This window comes from Crinia signifera, chromosome 19, assembly GCF_055691185.1.
Source record: "Crinia signifera chromosome 19, ASM5569118v1, whole genome shotgun sequence".
Taxonomy (NCBI): Eukaryota; Metazoa; Chordata; class Amphibia; order Anura; family Myobatrachidae; genus Crinia; species Crinia signifera.
In genome coordinates, this window is record NC_139226.1 from 18,683,129 (window position 1) to 18,705,093 (window position 21,965).

The following is a 21,965-nucleotide window of genomic DNA, read 5'->3' on the forward strand; positions in this document are numbered from 1 at the left end:
AATGAAAAATTAAATTTTTTACACAAAAATGCAGTTCTGGCTCAAAATTTTTCATTTTCACAAGGAATGAAGGAGACAAAGCACCCCAAAATCTGTGCCCCAATTTCTCCCGAGTACGGCAATGCCTCACATGTGACCAAAAAATACCATTTGGGTGCATGGCAGGACTCAGAAGGGAAGGAGTGATTTTTGTATTTTGCAGCTCAGATTCTGGTGGAATTTTGGTGGGTGCTATGTCGCATTAGCAAGACCCCCAAAGCACCAATACAGTGGAAGCCCCCCACAAGTGACCCCATTTTGCAAACTACACCCCTCAGAGAATTCATCTAGGGGTATAGTGTACATTTCAAACCCCCAGGGGTTTCACCAATTTTGATACAACTGGGCTGTGCAAATAAAAAAATTACATTTTTTTACACAAAAATGCAGTTCTGGCTCAAAATTTTTCATTTTCATAAGGTATGAAGGAGAAAAAGCACCCCAAAATCTGTGCACCAATTTCTCCCGAGTATGGCAATGCCTCACATGTGACCAAAAAATACCATTTGGGTGCATGGCAGGACTCAGAAGGGAAGGAGTGATTTTTGTATTTTGCAGCTCAGATTCTGGTGGAATTTTGGTGGGTACTATGTCGCATTAGCAAGACCCCCGAAGCACCAATACAGTGGAAGCCCCCCACAAGTGACCCCATTTTGCAAACTACACCCCTCAGGGAATTCATCTAGGGGTTTAATGTACATTTCAAACCCCCCGGGGTTTCACCAATTGTGGTACAACTCGGCAGTGAAAATGAAAAATTAAATTTTTTACACAAAAATGCAGTTCTGGCTCAAAATTTTTCATTTTCACAAGGAATGAAGGAGACAAAGCACCCCAAAATCTGTGCCCCAATTTCTCCCGAGTACGGCAATGCCTCATATGTGACCAAAAAATACCATTTGGGTGCATGGCAGGACTCAGAAGGGAAGGAGTGATTTTTGTATTTTGCAGCTCAGATTCTGGTGGAATTTTGGTGGGTGCTATGTCGCATTAGCAAGACCCCCAAAGCACCAATACAGTGGAAGCCCCCCACAAGTGACCCCATTTTGCAAACTACACCCCTCAGGGAATTCATCTAGGGGTATAGTGTACATTTCAAACCCCCAGGGGTTTCACCAATTTTGATACAACTGGGCTGTGCAAATGAAAAATTACATTTTTTTACACAAAAATGCAGTTCTGGCTCAAAATTTTTCATTTTCATAAGGTATGAAGGAGAAAAAGCACCCCAAAATCTGTGCACCAATTTCTCCCGAGTATGGCAATGCCTCACATGTGACCAAAAAATACCAGTTGGGTGCATGGCAGGACTCAGAAGGGAAGGAGTGATTTTTGGATTTTGCAGCTCAGATTCTGGTGGAATTTTGGTGGGTGCTATGTCGCATTAGCAAGACCCCTGAAGCACCAATACAGTGGAAGCCCCCCACAAGTGACCACATTTTGCAAACTACACCCCTCAGGGAATTCATCTAGGGGTATAATGTACATTTCAAACCCCCCGGGGTTTCACCAATTGTGGTACAACTCGGCAGTGAAAATGAAAAATTAAATTTTTTACACAAAAATGCAGTTCTGGCTCAAAATTTTTCATTTTCACAAGGAATGAAGGAGACAAAGCACCCCAAAATCTGTGCCCCAATTTCTCCCGAGTACGGCAATGCCTCATATGTGACCAAAAAATACCATTTGGGTGCATGGCAGGACTCAGAAGGGAAGGAGTGATTTTTGTATTTTGCAGCTCAGATTCTGGTGGAATTTTGGTGGGTGCTATGTCGCATTAGCAAGACCCCCAAAGCACCAATACAGTGGAAGCCCCCCACAAGTGACCCCATTTTGCAAACTACACCCCTCAGGGAATTCATCTAGGGGTATAGTGTACATTTCAAACCCCCAGGGGTTTCACCAATTTTGATACAACTGGGCTGTGCAAATGAAAAATTACATTTTTTTACACAAAAATGCAGTTCTGGCTCAAAATTTTTCATTTTCATAAGGTATGAAGGAGAAAAAGCACCCCAAAATCTGTGCACCAATTTCTCCCGAGTATGGCAATGCCTCACATGTGACCAAAAAATACCAGTTGGGTGCATGGCAGGACTCAGAAGGGAAGGAGTGATTTTTGGATTTTGCAGCTCAGATTCTGGTGGAATTTTGGTGGGTGCTATGTCGCATTAGCAAGACCCCTGAAGCACCAATACAGTGGAAGCCCCCCACAAGTGACCACATTTTGCAAACTACACCCCTCAGGGAATTCATCTAGGGGTATAATGTACATTTCAAACCCCCCGGGGTTTCACCAATTGTGGTACAACTCGGCAGTGAAAATGAAAAATTAAATTTTTTACACAAAAATGCAGTTCTGGCTCAAAATTTTTCATTTTCACAAGGAATGAAGGAGACAAAGCACCCCAAAATCTGTGCCCCAATTTCTCCCGAGTACGGCAATGCTTCATGTGTGACCAAAAAATGGCAGGACTCAGAAGGGAAGGAGTGATATTTGGATTTTGCAGCACAGATTCTGGTGGAATCTTGGTGGGTGCTATGTCGCATTAGCAAGACCCCCAAAGCACCAATACAGTGGAACCCCCCCACAAGTGACCCCATTTTACAAACTACACCCCTCAGGGAATTCATCTAGGGGTATAGTGTACATTTCAAACCCCCAGGGGTTTCACCAATTTTGATACAACTGGGCTGTGCAAATGAAAAATTACATTTTTTTACACAAAAATGCAGTTCTGGCTCAAAATTTTTCATTTTCATAAGGTATGAAGGAGAAAAAGCACCCCAAAATCTGTGCCCCAATTTCTCCCGAGTACGGCAATGCCTCACATGTGACCAAAAAATACCAGTTGGGTGCATGGCAGGACTCAGAAGGGAAGGAGTGATTTTTGGATTTTGCGGCTCAGATTCTGGTGGAAGGAATGGTGGGTGCTATGTGGCATTAGCAAGACCCCCGAAGCACGGTGAAATGATAAACCTAATAATCCATAGATGTAGGGTATATTTTAAAACACTCCTTTATACATAGGCCGGGTTTGTCGGGGCAAGTGTCACACTGGAAAATAGTTTGCTTTCTTATTCCCTTTTTATAGCAAACTTTGCACCTTTTTTGTGTCCTGCCCTTTTTTCCAGTGGAGGGGATTTCATCAGGAAAATGCTGCCCTGGTACAATACGGGGGCCAGTACTAGAAGTACTGGGGCCCTCTGCCTGCTGGTTTCCAAATATTAGGCCCTTTATGACTTCCTCTTGAAAGTGCATAATGTCCCCCTCTGGCTGGTAGAACGGAATAGCACGTAAGCGTTATACAGTGCCATCTGGATGATATACACGGCCAGCTTCTTGTACCAGATTTTTGTTTTCCGCAGGGCACTGTACGGCTTCAGTACCTGATCTGAAAGATCCACTCCGCCCATGTACTTATTGTAATCCAGGATACAATTAGGTTTTGAGGTGTGGGTACTGGTACCTCGTACAGGGACGGAGGTGGTACTGTCTCCGTGAGTTGTTGTCAGTATAAGGACATCCCTCTTGTCCTTATATTTGACCAACAACATATTTTCAGTGGATTGTGCCCTGCTTTCACCCCTTCTCATTACTTGGGCAATGTGCGTTTTTGGGAGGCCTCTTTGGTTCTTGCGCACAGTACCGCAAGCTGCTGTACCTCTTGAACCAAGGGCCTTAAACAGGGGGATGCTAGTGTAAAAGTTATCCACATAGAGGTGATAACCTTTATCCAGGAAGGGGTGCACTAAATCCCAGACAATTTTCCACTAACACCTACGAGGGAGGGGGGGCATTCTGGCGGTTCAATTCTTGAATCCTTCCCTTCATATACCCTTAACCTGTGGGTGTACCCTGAGGTGCTTTCACACAGCTTATACATTTTTATGCCATACCTTGCCCTCTTATTGGGAAGGTACTGGCGGAATTTAACCCTTCCTTTAAAATATATAAGGGACTCGTCTATGCAAATGAATTTATCTGGGATGTACATCTCTGCAAATTTGGCACTGAAATGATCAATGACCGGCCTGACTTTGAATAGCCGGTCAAAGGTGGGATCATCTCTGGGTGGGCACTGTGCATTATCGTTGTAATGCAAAAATTTAAGGATTAACTCAAAACGAGTCCGGGTCATGGCCATACGGTAAAGTGGGGTGCTGTACAGAACATCTGTACTCCAATATTGCCTAATTTCTGGCTTTTTTACTATGCCCATATGAAACACCAGACCCCAAAACGTCATCATCTCTACTGCATCTACAGGGGTCCACCTAGCAAATGATGACGTGGGGTTTTGAGCAATAAACTGCTGGGCATATAAATTAGTTTGGTCCACCATTAAATTTATAAAATCATCAGAGAAAAATAATTTGAAAAAGTCAATTTCTCTGAGACCTGTGGAATCAAATTGGATTCCTGGGATGGCCAAAAACTCAGGAACCTGGGGCTCAAAATTGTCTGGTGGTGGGGTCCATACGAGATCAATTATTGGGGGGGGTCTCAGCTGCTCTACGGGGGCGTCTTTGAGGGGGTCCCTCATCACTAGAGGAGGAAGAGGAGCTTAAGATGAATCCTTCAAATTCCCCGCTTGCATCACTGGCTGTGTCAGAGTCAGAGGCAAGCATGGCATATGCCTCCTCCGCTGAATACATTCTTCTGGATGACTGGGATGACATTTGGGATGACATTTGGGATGCCATTTTTATTTTTGTGTTTCTGGTAGTGAAATGTTTCAACACGTGTATAGTGTAGGGGGGGTACAAACTTTATTTCAACCCGGGGGGGTATGTAGTGTGTATGTAGTGCAGAAAAAAAAAAAAAAAAAAGGTCCTGCGCCAAAAATTAAGCACAGATGTTGGTCAGTAACGTCCGTCACTGAACAGCGCTCAAAGGCAACAGGAATTTGATCAAAAAAAAAAAAATAGATCAACCATGTGCCGAAAAAGCTGATCAGTGATGTACGTCACTGATCAGCGCACAGTGGCCACAGGACACCCACAAAATCACAGTGTGTGTAAAAAAAAAATTAAAAAAAGACCCCACAGCACCCTCAAAAAAAAAAAAAGGTGATCACTGATGCGACACTGATTACCAGTGAGGGGCAGCAGGTGCACAACCTTTGGTGCAACTGACAGTGCAACTGGCAGCAACTGACAGGTATATATATAAAAAAAAAAACCCTGCACCCCCAAAAAGTTGCTGATCAGCACAGATATACTGATCAGCACAAAAGGGGGGCAGCAGACACAAAATATAGCACTCTCTATCACTCTCTGTCACTATCTCTCTCTATCTCTCTATCTCTCACTATCTATCACTCTATGACACTGCAGCAGCAGCACTGACAGGTATATATATAAAAAAAAACTCTGCACCCCCAAAAAGTTGCTGATCAGCACAGATATACTGATCAGCACAAAAGGGGGGGCAGCAGACACAAAATATAGCACTCTCTATCACTCTCTGTCACTATCTCTCTCTATCTCTCTATCTCTCACTATCTATCACTCTATGACACTGCAGCAGCAGCACTGACAGGTATATATATATAAAAAAAAACTCTGCACCCCCAAAAAGTTGCTGATCAGTTAATTTATACTGATCAGCACAAAAGGGGGGGCAGCAGTCAGTTGCACACGCAGCACAGCTGTATATATAAAAAAAAAAACCCAGCACCCCCAAAAAGTTGCTGATCAGCACATATATACTGATCAGCACAACAGGGGGGGGGGGGGGCAGCAGACACAAAATATAGCACTCTCTGTCACTATCTCTCTATATCTCTCTCTATCTCTCTCTATCTCTCTATCTATAACTCTATCACACTGCAGCAGCACAACACAGGAAGTCACAAGAAGTCACAAGATCCAGGAAGCATCCAGCACGCTACAAGCAGTGATCAGGTAAGTATTTGCAAGGATCAGGTCAGTATATCACGGCAGATAGGCACGGTGACCGCACTGCACGCAATTCCAGACCGGAATGGCGTCTGCAGTGCAGTCACCGTTAGTTTAAATCACCCTCCATGGCTGTGATTGGTCCGTCGGTCCGACGGACCAATCACGGCCTTTGGGGGCGGGTGGGGTGAGGTGGAATGACACCAGTGTCACCCTTACACCCCGTGGTGATTGGTGCTGTACTTTACAGCACCAATCACCACCGATCCCTGTGTCACCGGCGAACGTTATTCGCCGGTACACAGAAAACGCTGTAATTGGCTGTTCACATTTGAACAGCCAATCACAGCGATCGCCGACGGGGGGGCGGCATCGCCGCCCCCCCTGGACATGCTGGGACATGTCTGCTGTCAGGGACAGCAGACATCTCCAAACTGTCACCGCGTCTATAGACGCGGTGACAGTTTAAAGCCATGACGTACATTTATGCCATGCGTTGGGAAGTACATCCCGGCCATGACGTAAATGTACGTCAAATGTCGGGAAGGGGTTAAACACCCTTCCCCTCTTACTGCTAGGTTACCGTATCTCTCAGTGTTTGGCTAGATTGCCTAAAATACATGCTGCCACCGCTGTTCAATAATCTCCGGGTTACACAGTAAGTGTTCCCCCGGCTTGAGCTGCGTACTCCCTTCCTTCTCCTAAATTAACACTGGTAACATTTCTGACACCATGAACTATATGTCAGATTGCTACTACTGAGGATTGCTATTGCAAAATGAACACAATTGACATTTATAATGTAATACATTCTGAGCTATCTACACACACATTGTGTCCTCTCTATCTACAGCCTACGATCGTTTCACACAAGCTTTTTCAAAGCATCAACCTGTTCATTCTACCAGGCAGGTTTAAATCCCCCGCCTTCTATCCTGATTGGACAGTCATCTCTGGTCATATTAGGACCTCCTCCTCTCTCTGGTAATTGTGGAGCGTTGCTAAAGTATTCCTTCTCCCTCTTCTAATATTTTCAAAAATGCATCCTCTCATGTTTTTTTTTGTTGTTGTTTTTTTCTTTATTATTTTACTATTGTCTTCTCATGATCTATAGAGACAGTCCTATTCTCGGGCTTGCTCATAGCGATACAACTAGTTATCCTGATTACATGGAGATTTTTCTGACCCCTGAATTATATTTAAATTTTTTATATTTTGTAATGGTTTTTTAGGATCTTTCTTTAAAAATTCGTTGTTTGGACATTATGGGGGAAATTTACTAAAGGAAATTTGTAAAAAAATAGGTGTATTTGTATCCAGAAATACACTTATTTTTGACATTTACTATCCTGAAAATACGGCAATTCGTATTCGTATTGATAGCACATCAATACGAATACAAATTGCCGTATTTTCGGGATAGTAAATATCAAAAATAAGTGTATTTCTGGATACAAATACACCTATTTTTTTACAAATTTCCGTTAGTAAATTTCCCCCTATGTCCTAAATGATATTCCTATATATTACATATATATTACATTACGTGTGAAATATATTAAATTAAATAGGGGGGGGGGGCATATTTAACGTGTTCAATGGGTCACCACTATGGGAAGCATATCTATTTATGTATATAGGCATTGTTTCAAGGTCAAGTGCTGTTTATGGGAATAATTTCTTCACATGGATGTCCGTTTCATTTTAAAGTCTGATGTTACTTATATCTCTCATAGATGGTTAGACTCGTTTTTAAGGTGATATGTAAAAGGCCACTGTCTATCTGTCTCAGTTAGGTTTTATAGTCCTCCATGGGTGGTTTTTATTTAAAATGGAATTTTCTGAGGTAGCGCCCTCCTTATTTTTATCATTTCGTATATCCATCTCCCATTTGTCACTATTCCCCTTTGGGGTTTCCCAGATGCTGGGATCATAGGGGCCCATGTACAGGTAATTCGGGCTTTTGATGTATATGGGTATTGCTACTGTATGTGCTTTTTATTCTCTTATTTTGTACTAGTAGTTGTTGTGTATTTATTTTGTTTATAAAGAGATATAAGGATGAATATGAACAATGGAAGTAAGAGGGAGGAGGGGAGGGAGGGAGGGGGGGGGGGGACGAAAGGATAAAAGGGAAAAAGAGGGGGGAAAAATATACACATATGTAAAATATATTTATTTCAAGTTTGAGCTAAGTCTCCAAGATGATCTGGAAACAGTTGAAGTATTAAGTGTTTTTTTTCTCATGATTTTTTCTTAATTTTTAAAGAAAGCAGGCCCCAAGGTTCAACACTATTCATACGGAATATCTATTTTGACTCTTTCTAGAGTAGTTCTTTCGTCGCATTCCCTCCTCTTATTCCCAAATGTAGTCTTTCTATTCTGAAAGCTTGTAATTTGTCGATGGTTCCCTCCATGTTGTTTCAAGAAATGTCTCGCGACACTAGTAAGTTTCTTGCAGTTGTTCCGATCGCTTTCTGCGTTTTTGATGTTTCTGATGTGTTCCATCAATCTGACCCTGAGTTGTCTGCTTGTTAACCCTATATACTGTAAACCACACGGACAGTTAAGGCAATAGATCACCCCGATCATCTTACAATTTATAAAATCGTAGATTTTAAACTCATTTGCCATATCTGTCCTTTATTTCTGTTGTTGGTACAATATATTTACATGTATTGCAGTCGCCACATTTGAAGGTGCCCATAAATTTCTTCTTTTTGCATTTGTTTCTCTCAAAATGGCTATGCACCAGCTCATCTCACAGATTGAGATGCACAAAACATACCGAGGACTGAGATCAATAAAAGTGAACCAATACATACGCATCAGGTGGATATAACGTAGGGAATATTGTTTGCAATGGAAGTTGATCTGGACAAAAGTGGTACTGATGCTGCTTCAAAAGATGGAATATTATCTCTAGATGGTTGAATGAGACTTTCCTGAAATATCGGGACTGAATGATCAAGAACCCACGATCTATCATAATAAATTAAGAACACAGGGTTCATGAGATCAGATAAGTGGGTTTATATAGGACTATCATCTAGGACATACAACAAATGTCAAGGAATTTTAATAAACCATAACAAAATATTAAAAATATAATTCATGGGGCTAGAAAAATCTTCATGTAATTAGGATATAGGAATATCATTTAGGACGGCGGAAATTTACTAAAGGAAATTTGTAAAAAATAGGTGTATTTGTATCCAGAAATACTCTTATTTTTGACATTTACTATCCCGAAAATATGGCAATTCGTATTCGTATTGATAGCACATCAATACGAATACGAATTGCCGTATTTTCGGGATAGTAAATGTCAAAAATAAGAGTATTTCTGGATACAAATACACCTATTTTTTACAAATTTCCTTTAGTAAATTTCCCCCATAATGTCCAAACAACCAATTTTTAAAGAAAGATCCTAAAAAACCATTACAAAATATTAAAAATTTAAATATAATTCAGGGGTCAGAAAAATCTCCATGTAATCAGGATAACTAGTTGTATCGCTATGAGCAAGCCCGAGAATAGGACTGTTTCTATAGATCATGAGAAGACAATAGTAAAATAATAAAGAAAAATAAAAAATAAAAAACATGAGAGGATGCATTTTTGAAAACATTAGAAGAGGGAGAAGGAATACTTTAGCAACGCTCCACAATTACCAGAGAGAGGAGGAGGTCCTAATACGACCAGAGATGACTGTCCAATCAGAATAGAAGGCGGGGGATTCAAACCTGCCTGGTAGAATGAACGGGTTGATGCTTTGAAAAAGCTTGTGTGCAACGATCGTAGGCTGTAGATAGAGAGGATACAATGGCCCTTATTCACATTGGCGCGTACGCATGCGAATTCGCATGTTTCACCCTGCAACCCCCATTGCGCATGTGCAGCAAGAGCACTGCGCATGTGCAATGTCATTAAAACATACTCGCAAGCAAACTTTCGTGGAGATTTCTCTGTGCGAACGAGTGCATCGGTAGTAGGCGTGCAGTGGGCGTTAGCATGGGCGCGACCATTATAATGAGCAAAAGTGGGCGTAACACATGGGCGTACACATGGGCGTTCACTATGAGTGGTGGGAGTGCTTTCGCATGAGTGCAAGAGGGATTGTTCCCCTCCAACGCAAAACTTTTCGCCAGCTCAAAGCAGGTTTTTCGTTTCGCACACCTTGCTCCTTGTAATGTGCTCATTCGTACGGAGCAAACACACGCACGAAATGGCTAAATCAATGGGTAAATCAATGGCACCTGCACACTATTGACACCAATACATGGTAGATTTCATGAGACAATTACCTCAGCACAACTTCTGATTGCATACCACCAGCAATCAAGTGTTAGCAGATACAAACTTCTTCTGTTGCTAAAGTTATTTTGACCAAACCAATGCGCTAAAACCAAACAAATCCCACCCTTATAAATTTGCCTTATGCAACATACCACCACTATTGTCATTTCTACTCTGCTATATTTAGCATGTTGCCCCTGTCAACATTAGTCGACATGTTTGCTAACATTTGGGGAGTAGAGCATGTTCGTTAGCTGCTTGAGGTGAGTGTGCGTGCGCAAATGTGTGGGTGCGTGCGACCAGTTACACGTACGCACAGTGATAGACCACCCCCCTTCTTTGTATGGTTGCGTGCGAATGATTTCGCAAGCACTGTAGGCGTTCCTTCGCCCGATGCGTGCGTGTGGTTTTTTCCGTAAGAGTGCTTGAGAATGTGCATGCGAGCGCATGAACCTGAATGAGGGCCAATGTGTGTGTAGATAGCTCAGAATGTATTACATGGTACATGTCAATGTGTTCATTTTGCAATAGCAATCCTCAGTAGTAGCAATCTGACACATAGTTCATGGTGTCAGAAATGTTCCCAGTGTTAATTTAGGTGAAGGAAGGGAGTACGCAGCTAAAGCCGGGGGAACACTTACTGTGTAACCCGGAGATTATTGAATAGCGGTGGCAGCGTGTATCTTAGGCAATCTAGCCAAACACTGAGAGATACGGTAACCTAGCAGTGAGAGGGGAAGGGTGTTTAATACAACACAAAACCCTTGTTATCTGCAGGTTTAACGTTAACGCTGTTGAATATTTATTGTGGTTACCTGTATTCACTCCAGACTAGCGGAGCAAACAACCGACAGTGAACGGCACTGATACATACAAAAATCCCGCTTGTCCTGTGTCCCAAATAATGAAAATGCAGATTCACATATGATATGCACAAAAGTTCTGGCATTACAATCCTACTACAATAAATGTACAAACCGCGAGGGTACTCTTTACCTAGCACGGCGCCCATCGCGGGCATCGCGGCCATCAAATGCACTAAAAAACGGGTGCGACGCGATGCCCGCGATGCCCGCGATTTCCCATAGGGAACAATGTTAAAAGTGTGATTGGACGCGATTTTACTGTTCAATGCCTCAATGCCCGCGATTTTTCCATAGAAAACAATGTTAAATGGGCCACAGAGCCCAAATAGTCCCCCTGAAGTCTGAAATGGCCCCCACAATTGTTAACGCCACCCAACGATCAATGTGAACCCGAAGCGTGGCGAGCGCAGCGAGCCCGCGAGGGGCGGCGGTACGCGTCCTCCGACCTTTTCATACCCCCACTATCCACGTCGGCGTGGAGTTGAGAATAGAATAGTGTGGCGAGCGCAGCGAGCCACCGAGCCCGAAGCGTGGCGAGCGCAGCGAGCCCCGCGAGGGGACGCGGATACCTTCACAGGTAAACGCGTCCCTTCGCAGGCTTCACAGGTATCCGCGTCCCCTCGCGGGGCTCGCTGCGCTCGCCACGCTTCGGGCTCGGTGGGTCGCTACGCTCGCCACACTATTCTATTCTCAACTCCACGCCGACGTGGATAGTGGGGGTATGAAAAAGTCGGAGGACGCGTACCGCCGCCCCTCGCGGGCTCGCTGCGCTCGCCACGCTTCGGGTTCACGTTGATCGTGGGGTGGCGTTAACAATTGTGGGGGCCATTTCAGACTTCAGGGGGACTATTAGGGCTCTGTGGCCCATTTAACATTGTTTCCTATGGAAAAATCGCGGGCATTGAGGCATTGAACAGTAAAATCGTGTCCAATCACACTTTTAACATTGATCCCTATGGGAAATCGCGGGCATCGCGGGCATTGCGTCGCACCCGTTTTTTTAGTGCATGCGATGGCCGCGATGCCCGCGATTTTTTACCCCGGTGACCGCGATGGACATCGTGGGCGCCGTGCTAGGTAAAGAGTACCACCACGAGTGCATATTGAAGATTGTATAAAGGCCTCACACAGTGTGTATGACTAAAAGCAGGGTAACACGGACTTTTTAACCCAGAGACCGCGGAACAGCGGCAGCAGCGAGTATTCTAGGCTTATAAGCCAATTACTTTCAAATACTATATCCTAGCAGTGGAACAGGGTAAAGCGTGTAAATAACACAAACCCCTTTATGTCTGCAGGCTTATCGTTATTAATGCTGCCTAACACTCACTGTAGTAATCTCTGCGTATTTCAGGCTAGCTGAGCCAGTAGCCGGCATAGCCCGGAACTGACAATAGAACTCAACTAGGTCTCCATTCTAAATAACAATAATCTTGTGAAGTGTACCTTATTATCAATGAAGAGGGTGTAGATCTATATGTGAAATAAATAAGCATTTTGACACTGTAACTCTGTCATAATAAACATATAAGCAGCCCGTATATACTGATAGTGAGATCTGGAGATTGCACATACAGCTCCTAGAGTGTGTACCAAGTACCATCGAACACTAGAGATCAGATAGCCTGGCAGAGAGGGTGGTCACTGTGTATGACGACACAGAGATCACCCAATATCTGCGGGTCTGTCAAGGGCACTCCGTAGGATATAAACATGGCAATGAATGCCACCACATTTTGAGAGGCTGATTGAACAGCCGATATAACACGGCACTATAAATATCCATCACTGCTGTGAGAAATACCAGTAAATACGCCTTATAATAAGACCCGGCGGTGAACCGCTTAAATAACGGGTTGTGAATAGGGGTGTTCACCATATGAGAGGGTACGGTATACGGACTATTATACCAATAAACTCTGTATCTAAGGCTGATAGTTATACATATTTATTAATTAAAAAAACCAATATCCCAGCGGTGATCCGCTTACCACATGGGTGATAAATCCTTTATGGACACATAATAACAACATCAGACCTAGAGTTCTATTAAGTGCCCCCATCTTTTCAATCAAAGATTCGGTGGATAAACCGCTAAAATACAGATATTGTATTCTTTATAGTTGAGTGACACCCTTATTGATATATAACGCCTGTAAAAGGAACTCAGGGCATACGCAGCATTTATTTTGAATATTAATGCCTATTGTCTTGGTCCTAGGAGTAAGCACTCTTCATTGAAGCGATCAGAATGATCATATCTGAACACACTGATAAACGGTACAACTTCATCAGGGATTATATTAGCTAAAACACTGAGGTGAACTTGAAGGGCTACTCACATTATTGGACTTCTAGGAGTAAGGAATCTCCTCTGTACATTAAAAGTTATGTGCAATTAACTAAATAAGCCCTATTAATACATACAGGCAGGAATACCGTGTACAAAGGAAATTACTTCCAATTGAACAAAACAGGGCAACAATGCAATGAGATCTATGATATAGCACTACAAAGTGGGGAATGTTGAAATCATAGACTCATACACACACACACATTTTGTATTCCTCTCTTTCTTCTTTTTAATAAATTTCACGTAGATTTTCATCACTTTATTCACAATCTATCTTTTAATATTTCTCCATATCAAGGAAATCAGGTCTCTCTTCTATATGAGACTTTTTATGAGAATAACATTAAGGGTGAGCAGAGGCGTACCTAGATATTCGTGGGCCCCATAGCAAATGTTTGTAAGGGCCCCCTATTTAGCAACTGATAGTGATAAATGTATGTAAAACATATTACGTAGACAGCAAAGATGGGCCCCCTTCAGCTCTGGGCCCCATAGCAGCTGCACCCGTTGCACCTATGGTAGTTACGCCCTTGAGGGTGAGATTTAATAAGATGAGAGATTCAGAAAGTGAGATATTTGGGAAGAAATCTCCAGGTTTTTTAAAGCGGCAATCATTTACGCAATCATTGATTTTGCAGTTGTAAATGATTGCCGCTTTAAAAAACCTGGAGATTTCTCACAAAATCTCTCACTTTCTGAATCTCTCATCCTATTAAATCTCACCCTTAAAGTTAATTTTTATGTATGAAATTATTAGGTCCTCAGTGCACCCTTAAGAATACTTCTTTTCTTTGTGGGTGTTTATGTCTGTACTTAAGTAGTGGGTAGCACCCTTCAGACCTAGGGGTTTATTCTAGTTCATTCTTTCTGACAAAATCCTTCTTAGATGGACAAAACCATGTGCACTACAGGGGGGCAGATGTAACATGTGCAGAGAGAATTAGATTTGGATGAGTTATTTTGTTTCTGTGCAGGGAAAATACTGACTGCTTTATTTTACACTTCAATATAGATCTCACTTTGAAGAAAAACCCCACCCAAATCTAATTCTCTCTGCACAAGTTACATCTGCCCCACCCGCAGTGCACATGGTTTTGTCCATCTAAGAAGGATTTTGTCAGAAAGAATGGACTAGAATAACCCCCCTAGTTTGGGGAAGGAAATCCTCTCCCCCATTTAGGAAAATTTGTGGAGGTAGAGGATCACCATTAAAAGAATACTGGTGCGGGAATTTTTCTCTTTGTGTGTCCTATAAGCGCGTTAATGCCTACTTGGCTATCTGCGGCCAAGGCAGGAGAAAACATTTGCTGGTGAGTGACCAATGAGTGATTTCAGCTTCTTGCTGCAGCATGCTTGGGGATTTGTTTGATTATGAAAATAAATGTTTACCTGTGACAACAAGCTGGATTCTTCTACTCTGGATTCTGTTTGAGTTCTTCCTGTTATTTCCTGCTACTCCTGGGTAATAGTCACCTTCATCTGCTCTTCTCACAGGGTCTATCCTCAGACTGCAGCTTCCTCCAGGGACCAATGAGGTCCGGTATATGTATTCATTTCTTACTGATGAGGATGTTCTGCTGTTATAAATCTCTAGATAATACACTGTATTATATAAATACCACACAATGCTGGATCTCTCAGACTCCTGGTCAGGTGTATAAGTGCAGGGGATCTCCACACAGGAACCAATCAGAGCAGTCAGTTTATTAGGGAACTCCCATCTCTGGCACAAGGAACCTGAGTAGAAGCCTGGAAGGTGCAGATTACATATAAGTTTATCCCATTATTTAGTAACATAAATCTAGAATTGTCCTCCTACATCTACCATCATAGCATGCTATTTAAGTGACCCCCCCCCCCCCATAACTGTGGTGAACACAACAGTGTGTCTATCAGCAGTGTCTCTGCGGTGGGATTACGATGTACTGTACAGTATGCAGTGTTTCATACAGTGACATCATTTATGGTTCTACAAGCCACCAAGCTGCATAACCCGCCTGAGCATTACGTTGTGTTACATCAAACTGCGCCAAAGTGACATCCAATGCCCAGCGCCTGGGGTACGGGTCCCACTCAGGAGCAAATCGTTATTATGAAGTATGTACGCTAGATGTATGAGGACATATCTGTATTTTAAATTGAGAAACGATTTAACCTTGTAGAAGGATGAGAAGAAAAGTCTTTGTGATCCTCATCTTGCGATATTCTTCTAATTGCTACAGCTGCAACCCTGCATGTACTGAAGATACATTTCCTGTAAAATGGAAAAATTAAAAATATGCCAAAAATAAATATGATTTGTACAAAGATCAGTGCATTGCAGGATTATACAGGAGTTACATTATCATCCTCTGTTTTCTGAATTGAGGACTCTTCCTGTAGTAATGTCGGCTACTCGGCAGTATGCAGCGGCACCATCAGCTTTGATTGGTTGAGGTGATAGGAGGGTGGGGAGGACAGTTGCATCTATCTGTTTGTAACTCACTCTTTCTTTACTTTCATGGGAAATTATTCAGAACCCAACAGCAGTTACATTCCAGCAAGAGAAACCTATGGGGACAATTATTGTTTTGGTTGCCCAAATGCACATTATACTGTATATCCAGTGCCTGAGTAACCAATAGGCTAATTAGGCTGCAGCCTAGGCGGCAGGACTGGGGGGGTCTGTGCCTATGTCACGTACTGGTGACTGAGCCAATCTAACGTACTGATGGAACCATTACTTTATGAACATTGGGCTACAGCGCCAGCCTAAAGTCTCCTTCACATGCCACATGCAGTTGTATAACCTTCATTACATGCACGTGAGCAGTAAGACCTAGGTGTGCATCTTTCTTAGCACTCCAACTAAACAGCCGATTTCTACCCCCATACTCCTACTTCCTGTCAATCACCATGAGAATGGATTGCGAATAGAAAAGGTAGCAGGATTTAATTGCAGGATGGAGTCACACGTGCCATGCACAGGAGTGCCTAGCGTGAGTGCACGGGCGCTCCCATGAAGTCAAGCAATGCACTCCTGGGACTGCATCCTGAAGGCCTCCGTGGTTGCTGGGGGACACTGTGGATGTCGTGGGACCATCAGGGCATCACCAGGGGACCAGGTAAGTATTAAACAAAAGTATTCCAAAAAACGTACATATCCCTTATCCCATGGTCCCGAGCATTTCGGATAAGGGATACTCAACCTGTATATAAGCAGAACAATATTACAAATACATATAAAACACTGCATAATTAAACCAGTGCATTAGGTCAAACTATTCCAGTTCAATTTGTCATTAAATCCTATGGGGTGAATGGTCCCCAATCTAAATATCCACTTGGATTCAGGTCTAAGTAATTCCTTTCCTCTATCACCACCCTGCAAAGAATCAACAACATGATCGATCAAAAAATACTTGAGTGCAGTGATAGAGTGACCCATTAATTAAACTTACAAGCTGATCAACTACTCTACTCGACAAGGACAGGTTGATGGCTGACCGGTGGAGTGCCATTCTGTCGTGAAAGGGTCGCGTAGGTGCCCTATGTAATAAATCCCGCAAGGGAAAACAATAGCATATTCTACATGTGATGTTTTGCAGGTCAAGACATGCCTAATTTTAAACACCTTGTCAGTATGGGGATGCTTAAAATCGTTGCAGACAATCAAATGTCTACAGGTTGCACAAAAGAAGAAATTATAACAACCAGGGGGTTTAAATGTTGTATTCGGAGGTCTGGGAATGCCAATCCCAGTGATATCTGTGATACAAGATGATCCTTGAGATTCGCACCTCTTTTAAATGTGGCCAAAGGTCGTACCGCATTTGAACTCTGCAATTCTGAATCTGTTTTAATAATGGGCCAAAGTGCATTAGATGCATGACGAATAACCAGACTGGCTACTGAGAAAACACGGGACCATGGTAAAACAGAGACCGGATTTTTGACCTTAGAAGTAAGGAGTTGTTTACGTGACATTTGCAGAACTTGAAATTTTTGCTTTCTTAATACAGATGGATCATAGCCCCGTCTGGCAAATCTTTCCACAAAAGTGTAAAGATAAGTTTCTAGACAGACTCTATCACTCATAGTTCTGGAGACATGTATCATTTGAGATAGAGGGCGCCCACATTTCAAGTCTGGTGGATGGTGACTAGAAGCCATAAGAAATGTGTTTCTATCTACATCTTTAAAGAATACATCAGTGGAAATCCTCCCTGAATCAATTTTGATGGCTACATCAACAAAATGCACACTGGATTGGGTCAAAGAGGCTGTATAATTGATGGTCGAGCCTCCAGAAACAATATCTTCAAGCAATTTAGACAACAGATTTGGACCTCTTGTCCACAGGATGAAAATGTCATCTATATATATATATATATATATATATATATATATATATATATATATATATATATATATATATATATATATATATATATATATATATATATATATATATATGTATATGTAGTAATAGATGACCTTTAACATCTAGCCTGTTCAGGAACATTGGCTCCTCCTGCTCAAACATAAACACATTTGCAAAAGAAGGGGCCACTGTGGACCACATTGCACACCCTCATAAATGGAGGTAGTATGCTCCATTAAACAGAAAGTCATTTAATTTGAGGGTCAACGACAACAATATTACAAATAAATCATGGTCAAGCAGTGACGTATCAAGGTGTTCCTGAATGAATGTCTTAAGCATCCAGACCACCATCATGTGGTATGGAGGTGTAGAGGATGCATACATCCAAACAGACCATAATGGTCCCTTCCGGGACTTCACCTATCTGGTTCAATAGCTGTAAGGAGCTAGTAGTATCTTTGAGGAAAGATGGTTTACAGGGAAGCAATGGTTGAAGAAGAGTATCAAGCATCTGCATGACAGGTTGATATAACGAGTCGCGCGATGCAATGATGGGTCTTCCAGAGGGGGACTATGTATCTTTGTGGACCTTGGGAAGCGAATACAGTACAGAGGCTAAAGGCCATTCACAATAGATGGTTTTAAATACTTTGGCAGAAATCTTTCCATCATTGACTGCTTTAGATAAAATGCCATGTAACTCCATCTGGTATGTATAAGTCAGATTAAAGGTAGTTTCTCGTACACCTCCATATCTAAAAGCTGATTGTAAAGCTCTTTACGGTAATCGGTTATATTCTGTATAATAATGGCACCGACTTTATCGGCAGACATGATGACAATATCAGCATAAGTAGCCAGACTATGTAGTGCTTGTGTTTCAGAAGTCAGAAGGGGTCAGATTTTTAGGCATTTTAGCTGGTGCAGTAGCAAACTTGGAGACAGATTGATCTAATAATCGTCCAAAAGTTTGTATACATGAATTGGAGCAAGGCAGATCGAATGTTTATTTTAATCTACTCATAAGGAATTCACTAAGAGGATCCTGCGGGCTCATCTACGTTTGTGTTTGAAAAAATTCTTTGAGGCGTAGTTTCCTCTTTAATTTCAAAGTAAAAGGATCATGTCCATTACTAGGTACAAATGATAGTCCCTTATTAAGGACCTGAAGTTCTATGGCGGTAAGGACACGGTGAGACAAATTCATAATAGCTAGTTCTTTTTGGTTCGAGGAGGATTTCACCTTATTTCTCTTGTTTTGTTTCCAGCGATGGGTGGGCATTTTTTTGTTCCCCAAACTGCTGGTATAGGAGTTTGTCCTAAATTGACCTGTGAGCTGCTGGTTTCATCAGAATTTAATATGATGAAATCGCTGTCGTTGTTTGCGGCCGCTATGTCACATTGCAAACGGCCTTTAAAAGCTCTAGGTTGCTAAGGGTGGAATTTTTTGTCACTGTTGGTTTGACGTTGATTAACCCCACTCAGCCAACTGTACACGGGATTGTCATCATAATATGTGTCCACTGTACGCTTTTTATTCCACTTAAACTTTACTAAATAATTTTTATATGATTCATATTGTACCTCCAAGTTGTCCAGCCAGGTAGCATTACTGGGATCTTTAAGGGTAGTGTTGTGTTCCTTAGCAAAAGTGCTAATTTTACTCCTGGTGATTTGCAGTTCTCTCCCTGCTTCCTCAATCACAAGGACCATCAGAACCAGTGGCCAATGATTGAGTATCCCAACCCACTTCCTCACAAACTCTGCGTTATGACGGACAATGGTGGGGACATTCCTCACTCTGAAGCCCCTTGGGATACGTCTGGAGCAAAAACAATCTGATACCGAGGTTCCATGTAATAAAAAATCAGTCTCACATCGATGTAAACGGAAGTGTTGCTGATAAATTTCCTCAATTGATAAACTAGCGTCTGATGGAGCATCTTTCTCTGCAAACAGAATTTTCTCACTTTCTGCTGGTGTAACATTAAGGTGGAACATTAAATAAATAGCATCCCACCATTTCATCCACAGCAGCTCCCGCAGTATTATCCATAGTAGTGGGAGATAAATAATGGAAACTATAAAAAGACCACTCTAAGTATAAGATGTGAAGGCAAAAAAGTCCAGCTTAATAACGGATTAACGTCCAAGTAGTACACTGCAACCGGTGCTTCGAGGGTTATTCCACTGCACAAATATATGCATACAATTCTGCCGACACTCCAATAAAAATGACAGCTTGCTTCAGGTGCCCGAATAAATAATGATAGACATACAGGGGGAAATTTACTAAAGGAAATTTGTAAAAAAAAGGTGTATTTGTATCCAGAAATACACTTATTTTTGACATTTACTATCCCGAAAATACGGCAATTCGTCTTCGTATTGATAGCACATCAACACTAATACGAATTGCCGTATTTTCGGGATAGTAAATGTCAAAAATAAGTATATTTCTGGATACAAATACACCTATTTTTTACAAATTTCCTTTAGTAAATTTCCCCCTATGGGTGACATTTAATAGGATGCAAATTTTAGTCACTTTCCAAAATCGCACCCTATCGCACTTTTCAAAATCGCATTTTTTTCCCGGAATACGCATATTTAATGGGATGCGAAATCTGGGCAAAAAGGTGCGATAAAGTGCGATAATGTGCGATTTTAGTCATGAAAATGTGTAAATTTGAGGAAAAGACGCTTTCAGCCAATCAGGGCTGAGCTATGCATCTCCATGGAGACCCATGAAGCCAACCATGCTAATAGCCTCTATAGCACTGGGACAGCACTATAGAAGCTGTTAGCAGCGCCGGAGGAAGCCGGCTCACCCCGGTGTGAGCTGGCTCTGAAGGAGGGAGGGCAGCGCTAGACCCTGGTTCGGTAAGTGTATTGGTGTAAAATTGAGGTGTGTGTGTGTAATAAAGTTCTACTTTTCTGTGTGTGTTTTATTTTAACATTCTTTTTACAGGTGGACTACAAGTCCCAGCGGGCCCATTAATGCCCCGCATGCAGGCACTTGTAGTTCACCTGTATAAAGCAATGTTATGTATGAATGATTTTACACTATCAGGCCGGCGTGCAATAGCCAGGGACGCCGATGACAGCCCCGGGCTTCAGCCCTGGACGGGTGAAGCCTGGGTGGGACCCCTTTATTGGGGTGTCCCCTTCCCCCCAGGTACCCCGTCTAGGGCTGACCAGCCACGGTGCTCATTGTTCACCCGGGAGACCTTATTTAAAAAGTAACCCCCGGCTGTGGCATGACACCGCGGGCTCTTGGAGCCCGGTGCTGGTTTCAAAATACGGGGGACCCCCATCTCAATGATCTGTGCATGGTTCTGGCAAATTCCCCTGTCAGAACCTGGTCTGCATGTGTGGTGATTTTTAGAAACATTTTCCCGTTTTCGCATCTCATTAAATATGCAATTTCGGAACATCTGGTAGTGCTAACCTCTACTACCACTCTCTCCGCTGCAGGTTTCCTGCTGGTACCACCATAGCCGACATCCAGCCGCTGCTGCTTCCAAGTGCTGATGGTTGCTCATTCTTTACCTGCTGTTCCCCTTCAGTGCTGAGTAGCCACCGGGCTCTCAGAAGCAACCCCCGGGCACTCTATGGTGCTGAGGAACCGCCAGGCAGGAGGTCGGCTGCCCACACAAAACATGGCCTGTCAGGGGGGGTTCCTGGGCAACCAGAATCCCCCCTGCATGCGGCACTGGCACGGGCCTACTGTGCCTTTGTGCTGATGGCAAATGTTCCCTGGTGACTAGCGCTGACTAGATTTATATTGCATGCAGCATAGATCTAGTCAGGCAATAGTGACGCAAGGGACCGCACACCACCTTTGCCAGGGGATATAGACACAGAGTGATCTAGTCAGTTAGTTTAGAAATCAACCTGTGGCCCTTATTCTAATTCACTCGCAAAGGCAAATTCCTTCTTAGATGGACAAAATGATGTGCACTGCAGGTGGGGGCAGATGTAACAGGTGCAGAGAGATTTAGATTTGGGTGAGTTATTTTGTTTCTTTGCAGAGAAAATACTGACTTCTTTATTCTTACACTACAATTTACAATATATGGGAGGGAGGAGAACACCGGGAGGGGGGGGGGGGGGGTTTGAGAAATGCACCACC

The 21,965-nt window shown here is 42.7% G+C and overlaps 1 protein-coding gene across 1 annotated transcript in view; it reads right to left on the reverse strand.

Annotated features, from left to right (window-relative positions):
• The window catches only part of LOC146041722 (sialoadhesin-like), a 57,506-nt gene that overhangs the window by 28,445 nt on the left and 7,096 nt on the right, over positions 1-21,965 (reverse strand). The window contains exons 2-3 of the mRNA XM_083161637.1: positions 15,620-15,718; positions 14,854-15,213 (exon numbers count right to left, since the gene is read on the reverse strand). Of these exons, the coding sequence (XP_083017763.1) occupies positions 14,854-15,213; positions 15,620-15,659 (400 nt within the window). The 5' untranslated portion in view covers positions 15,660-15,718. The remainder of the gene's footprint in view (positions 1-14,853; positions 15,214-15,619; positions 15,719-21,965) is intronic.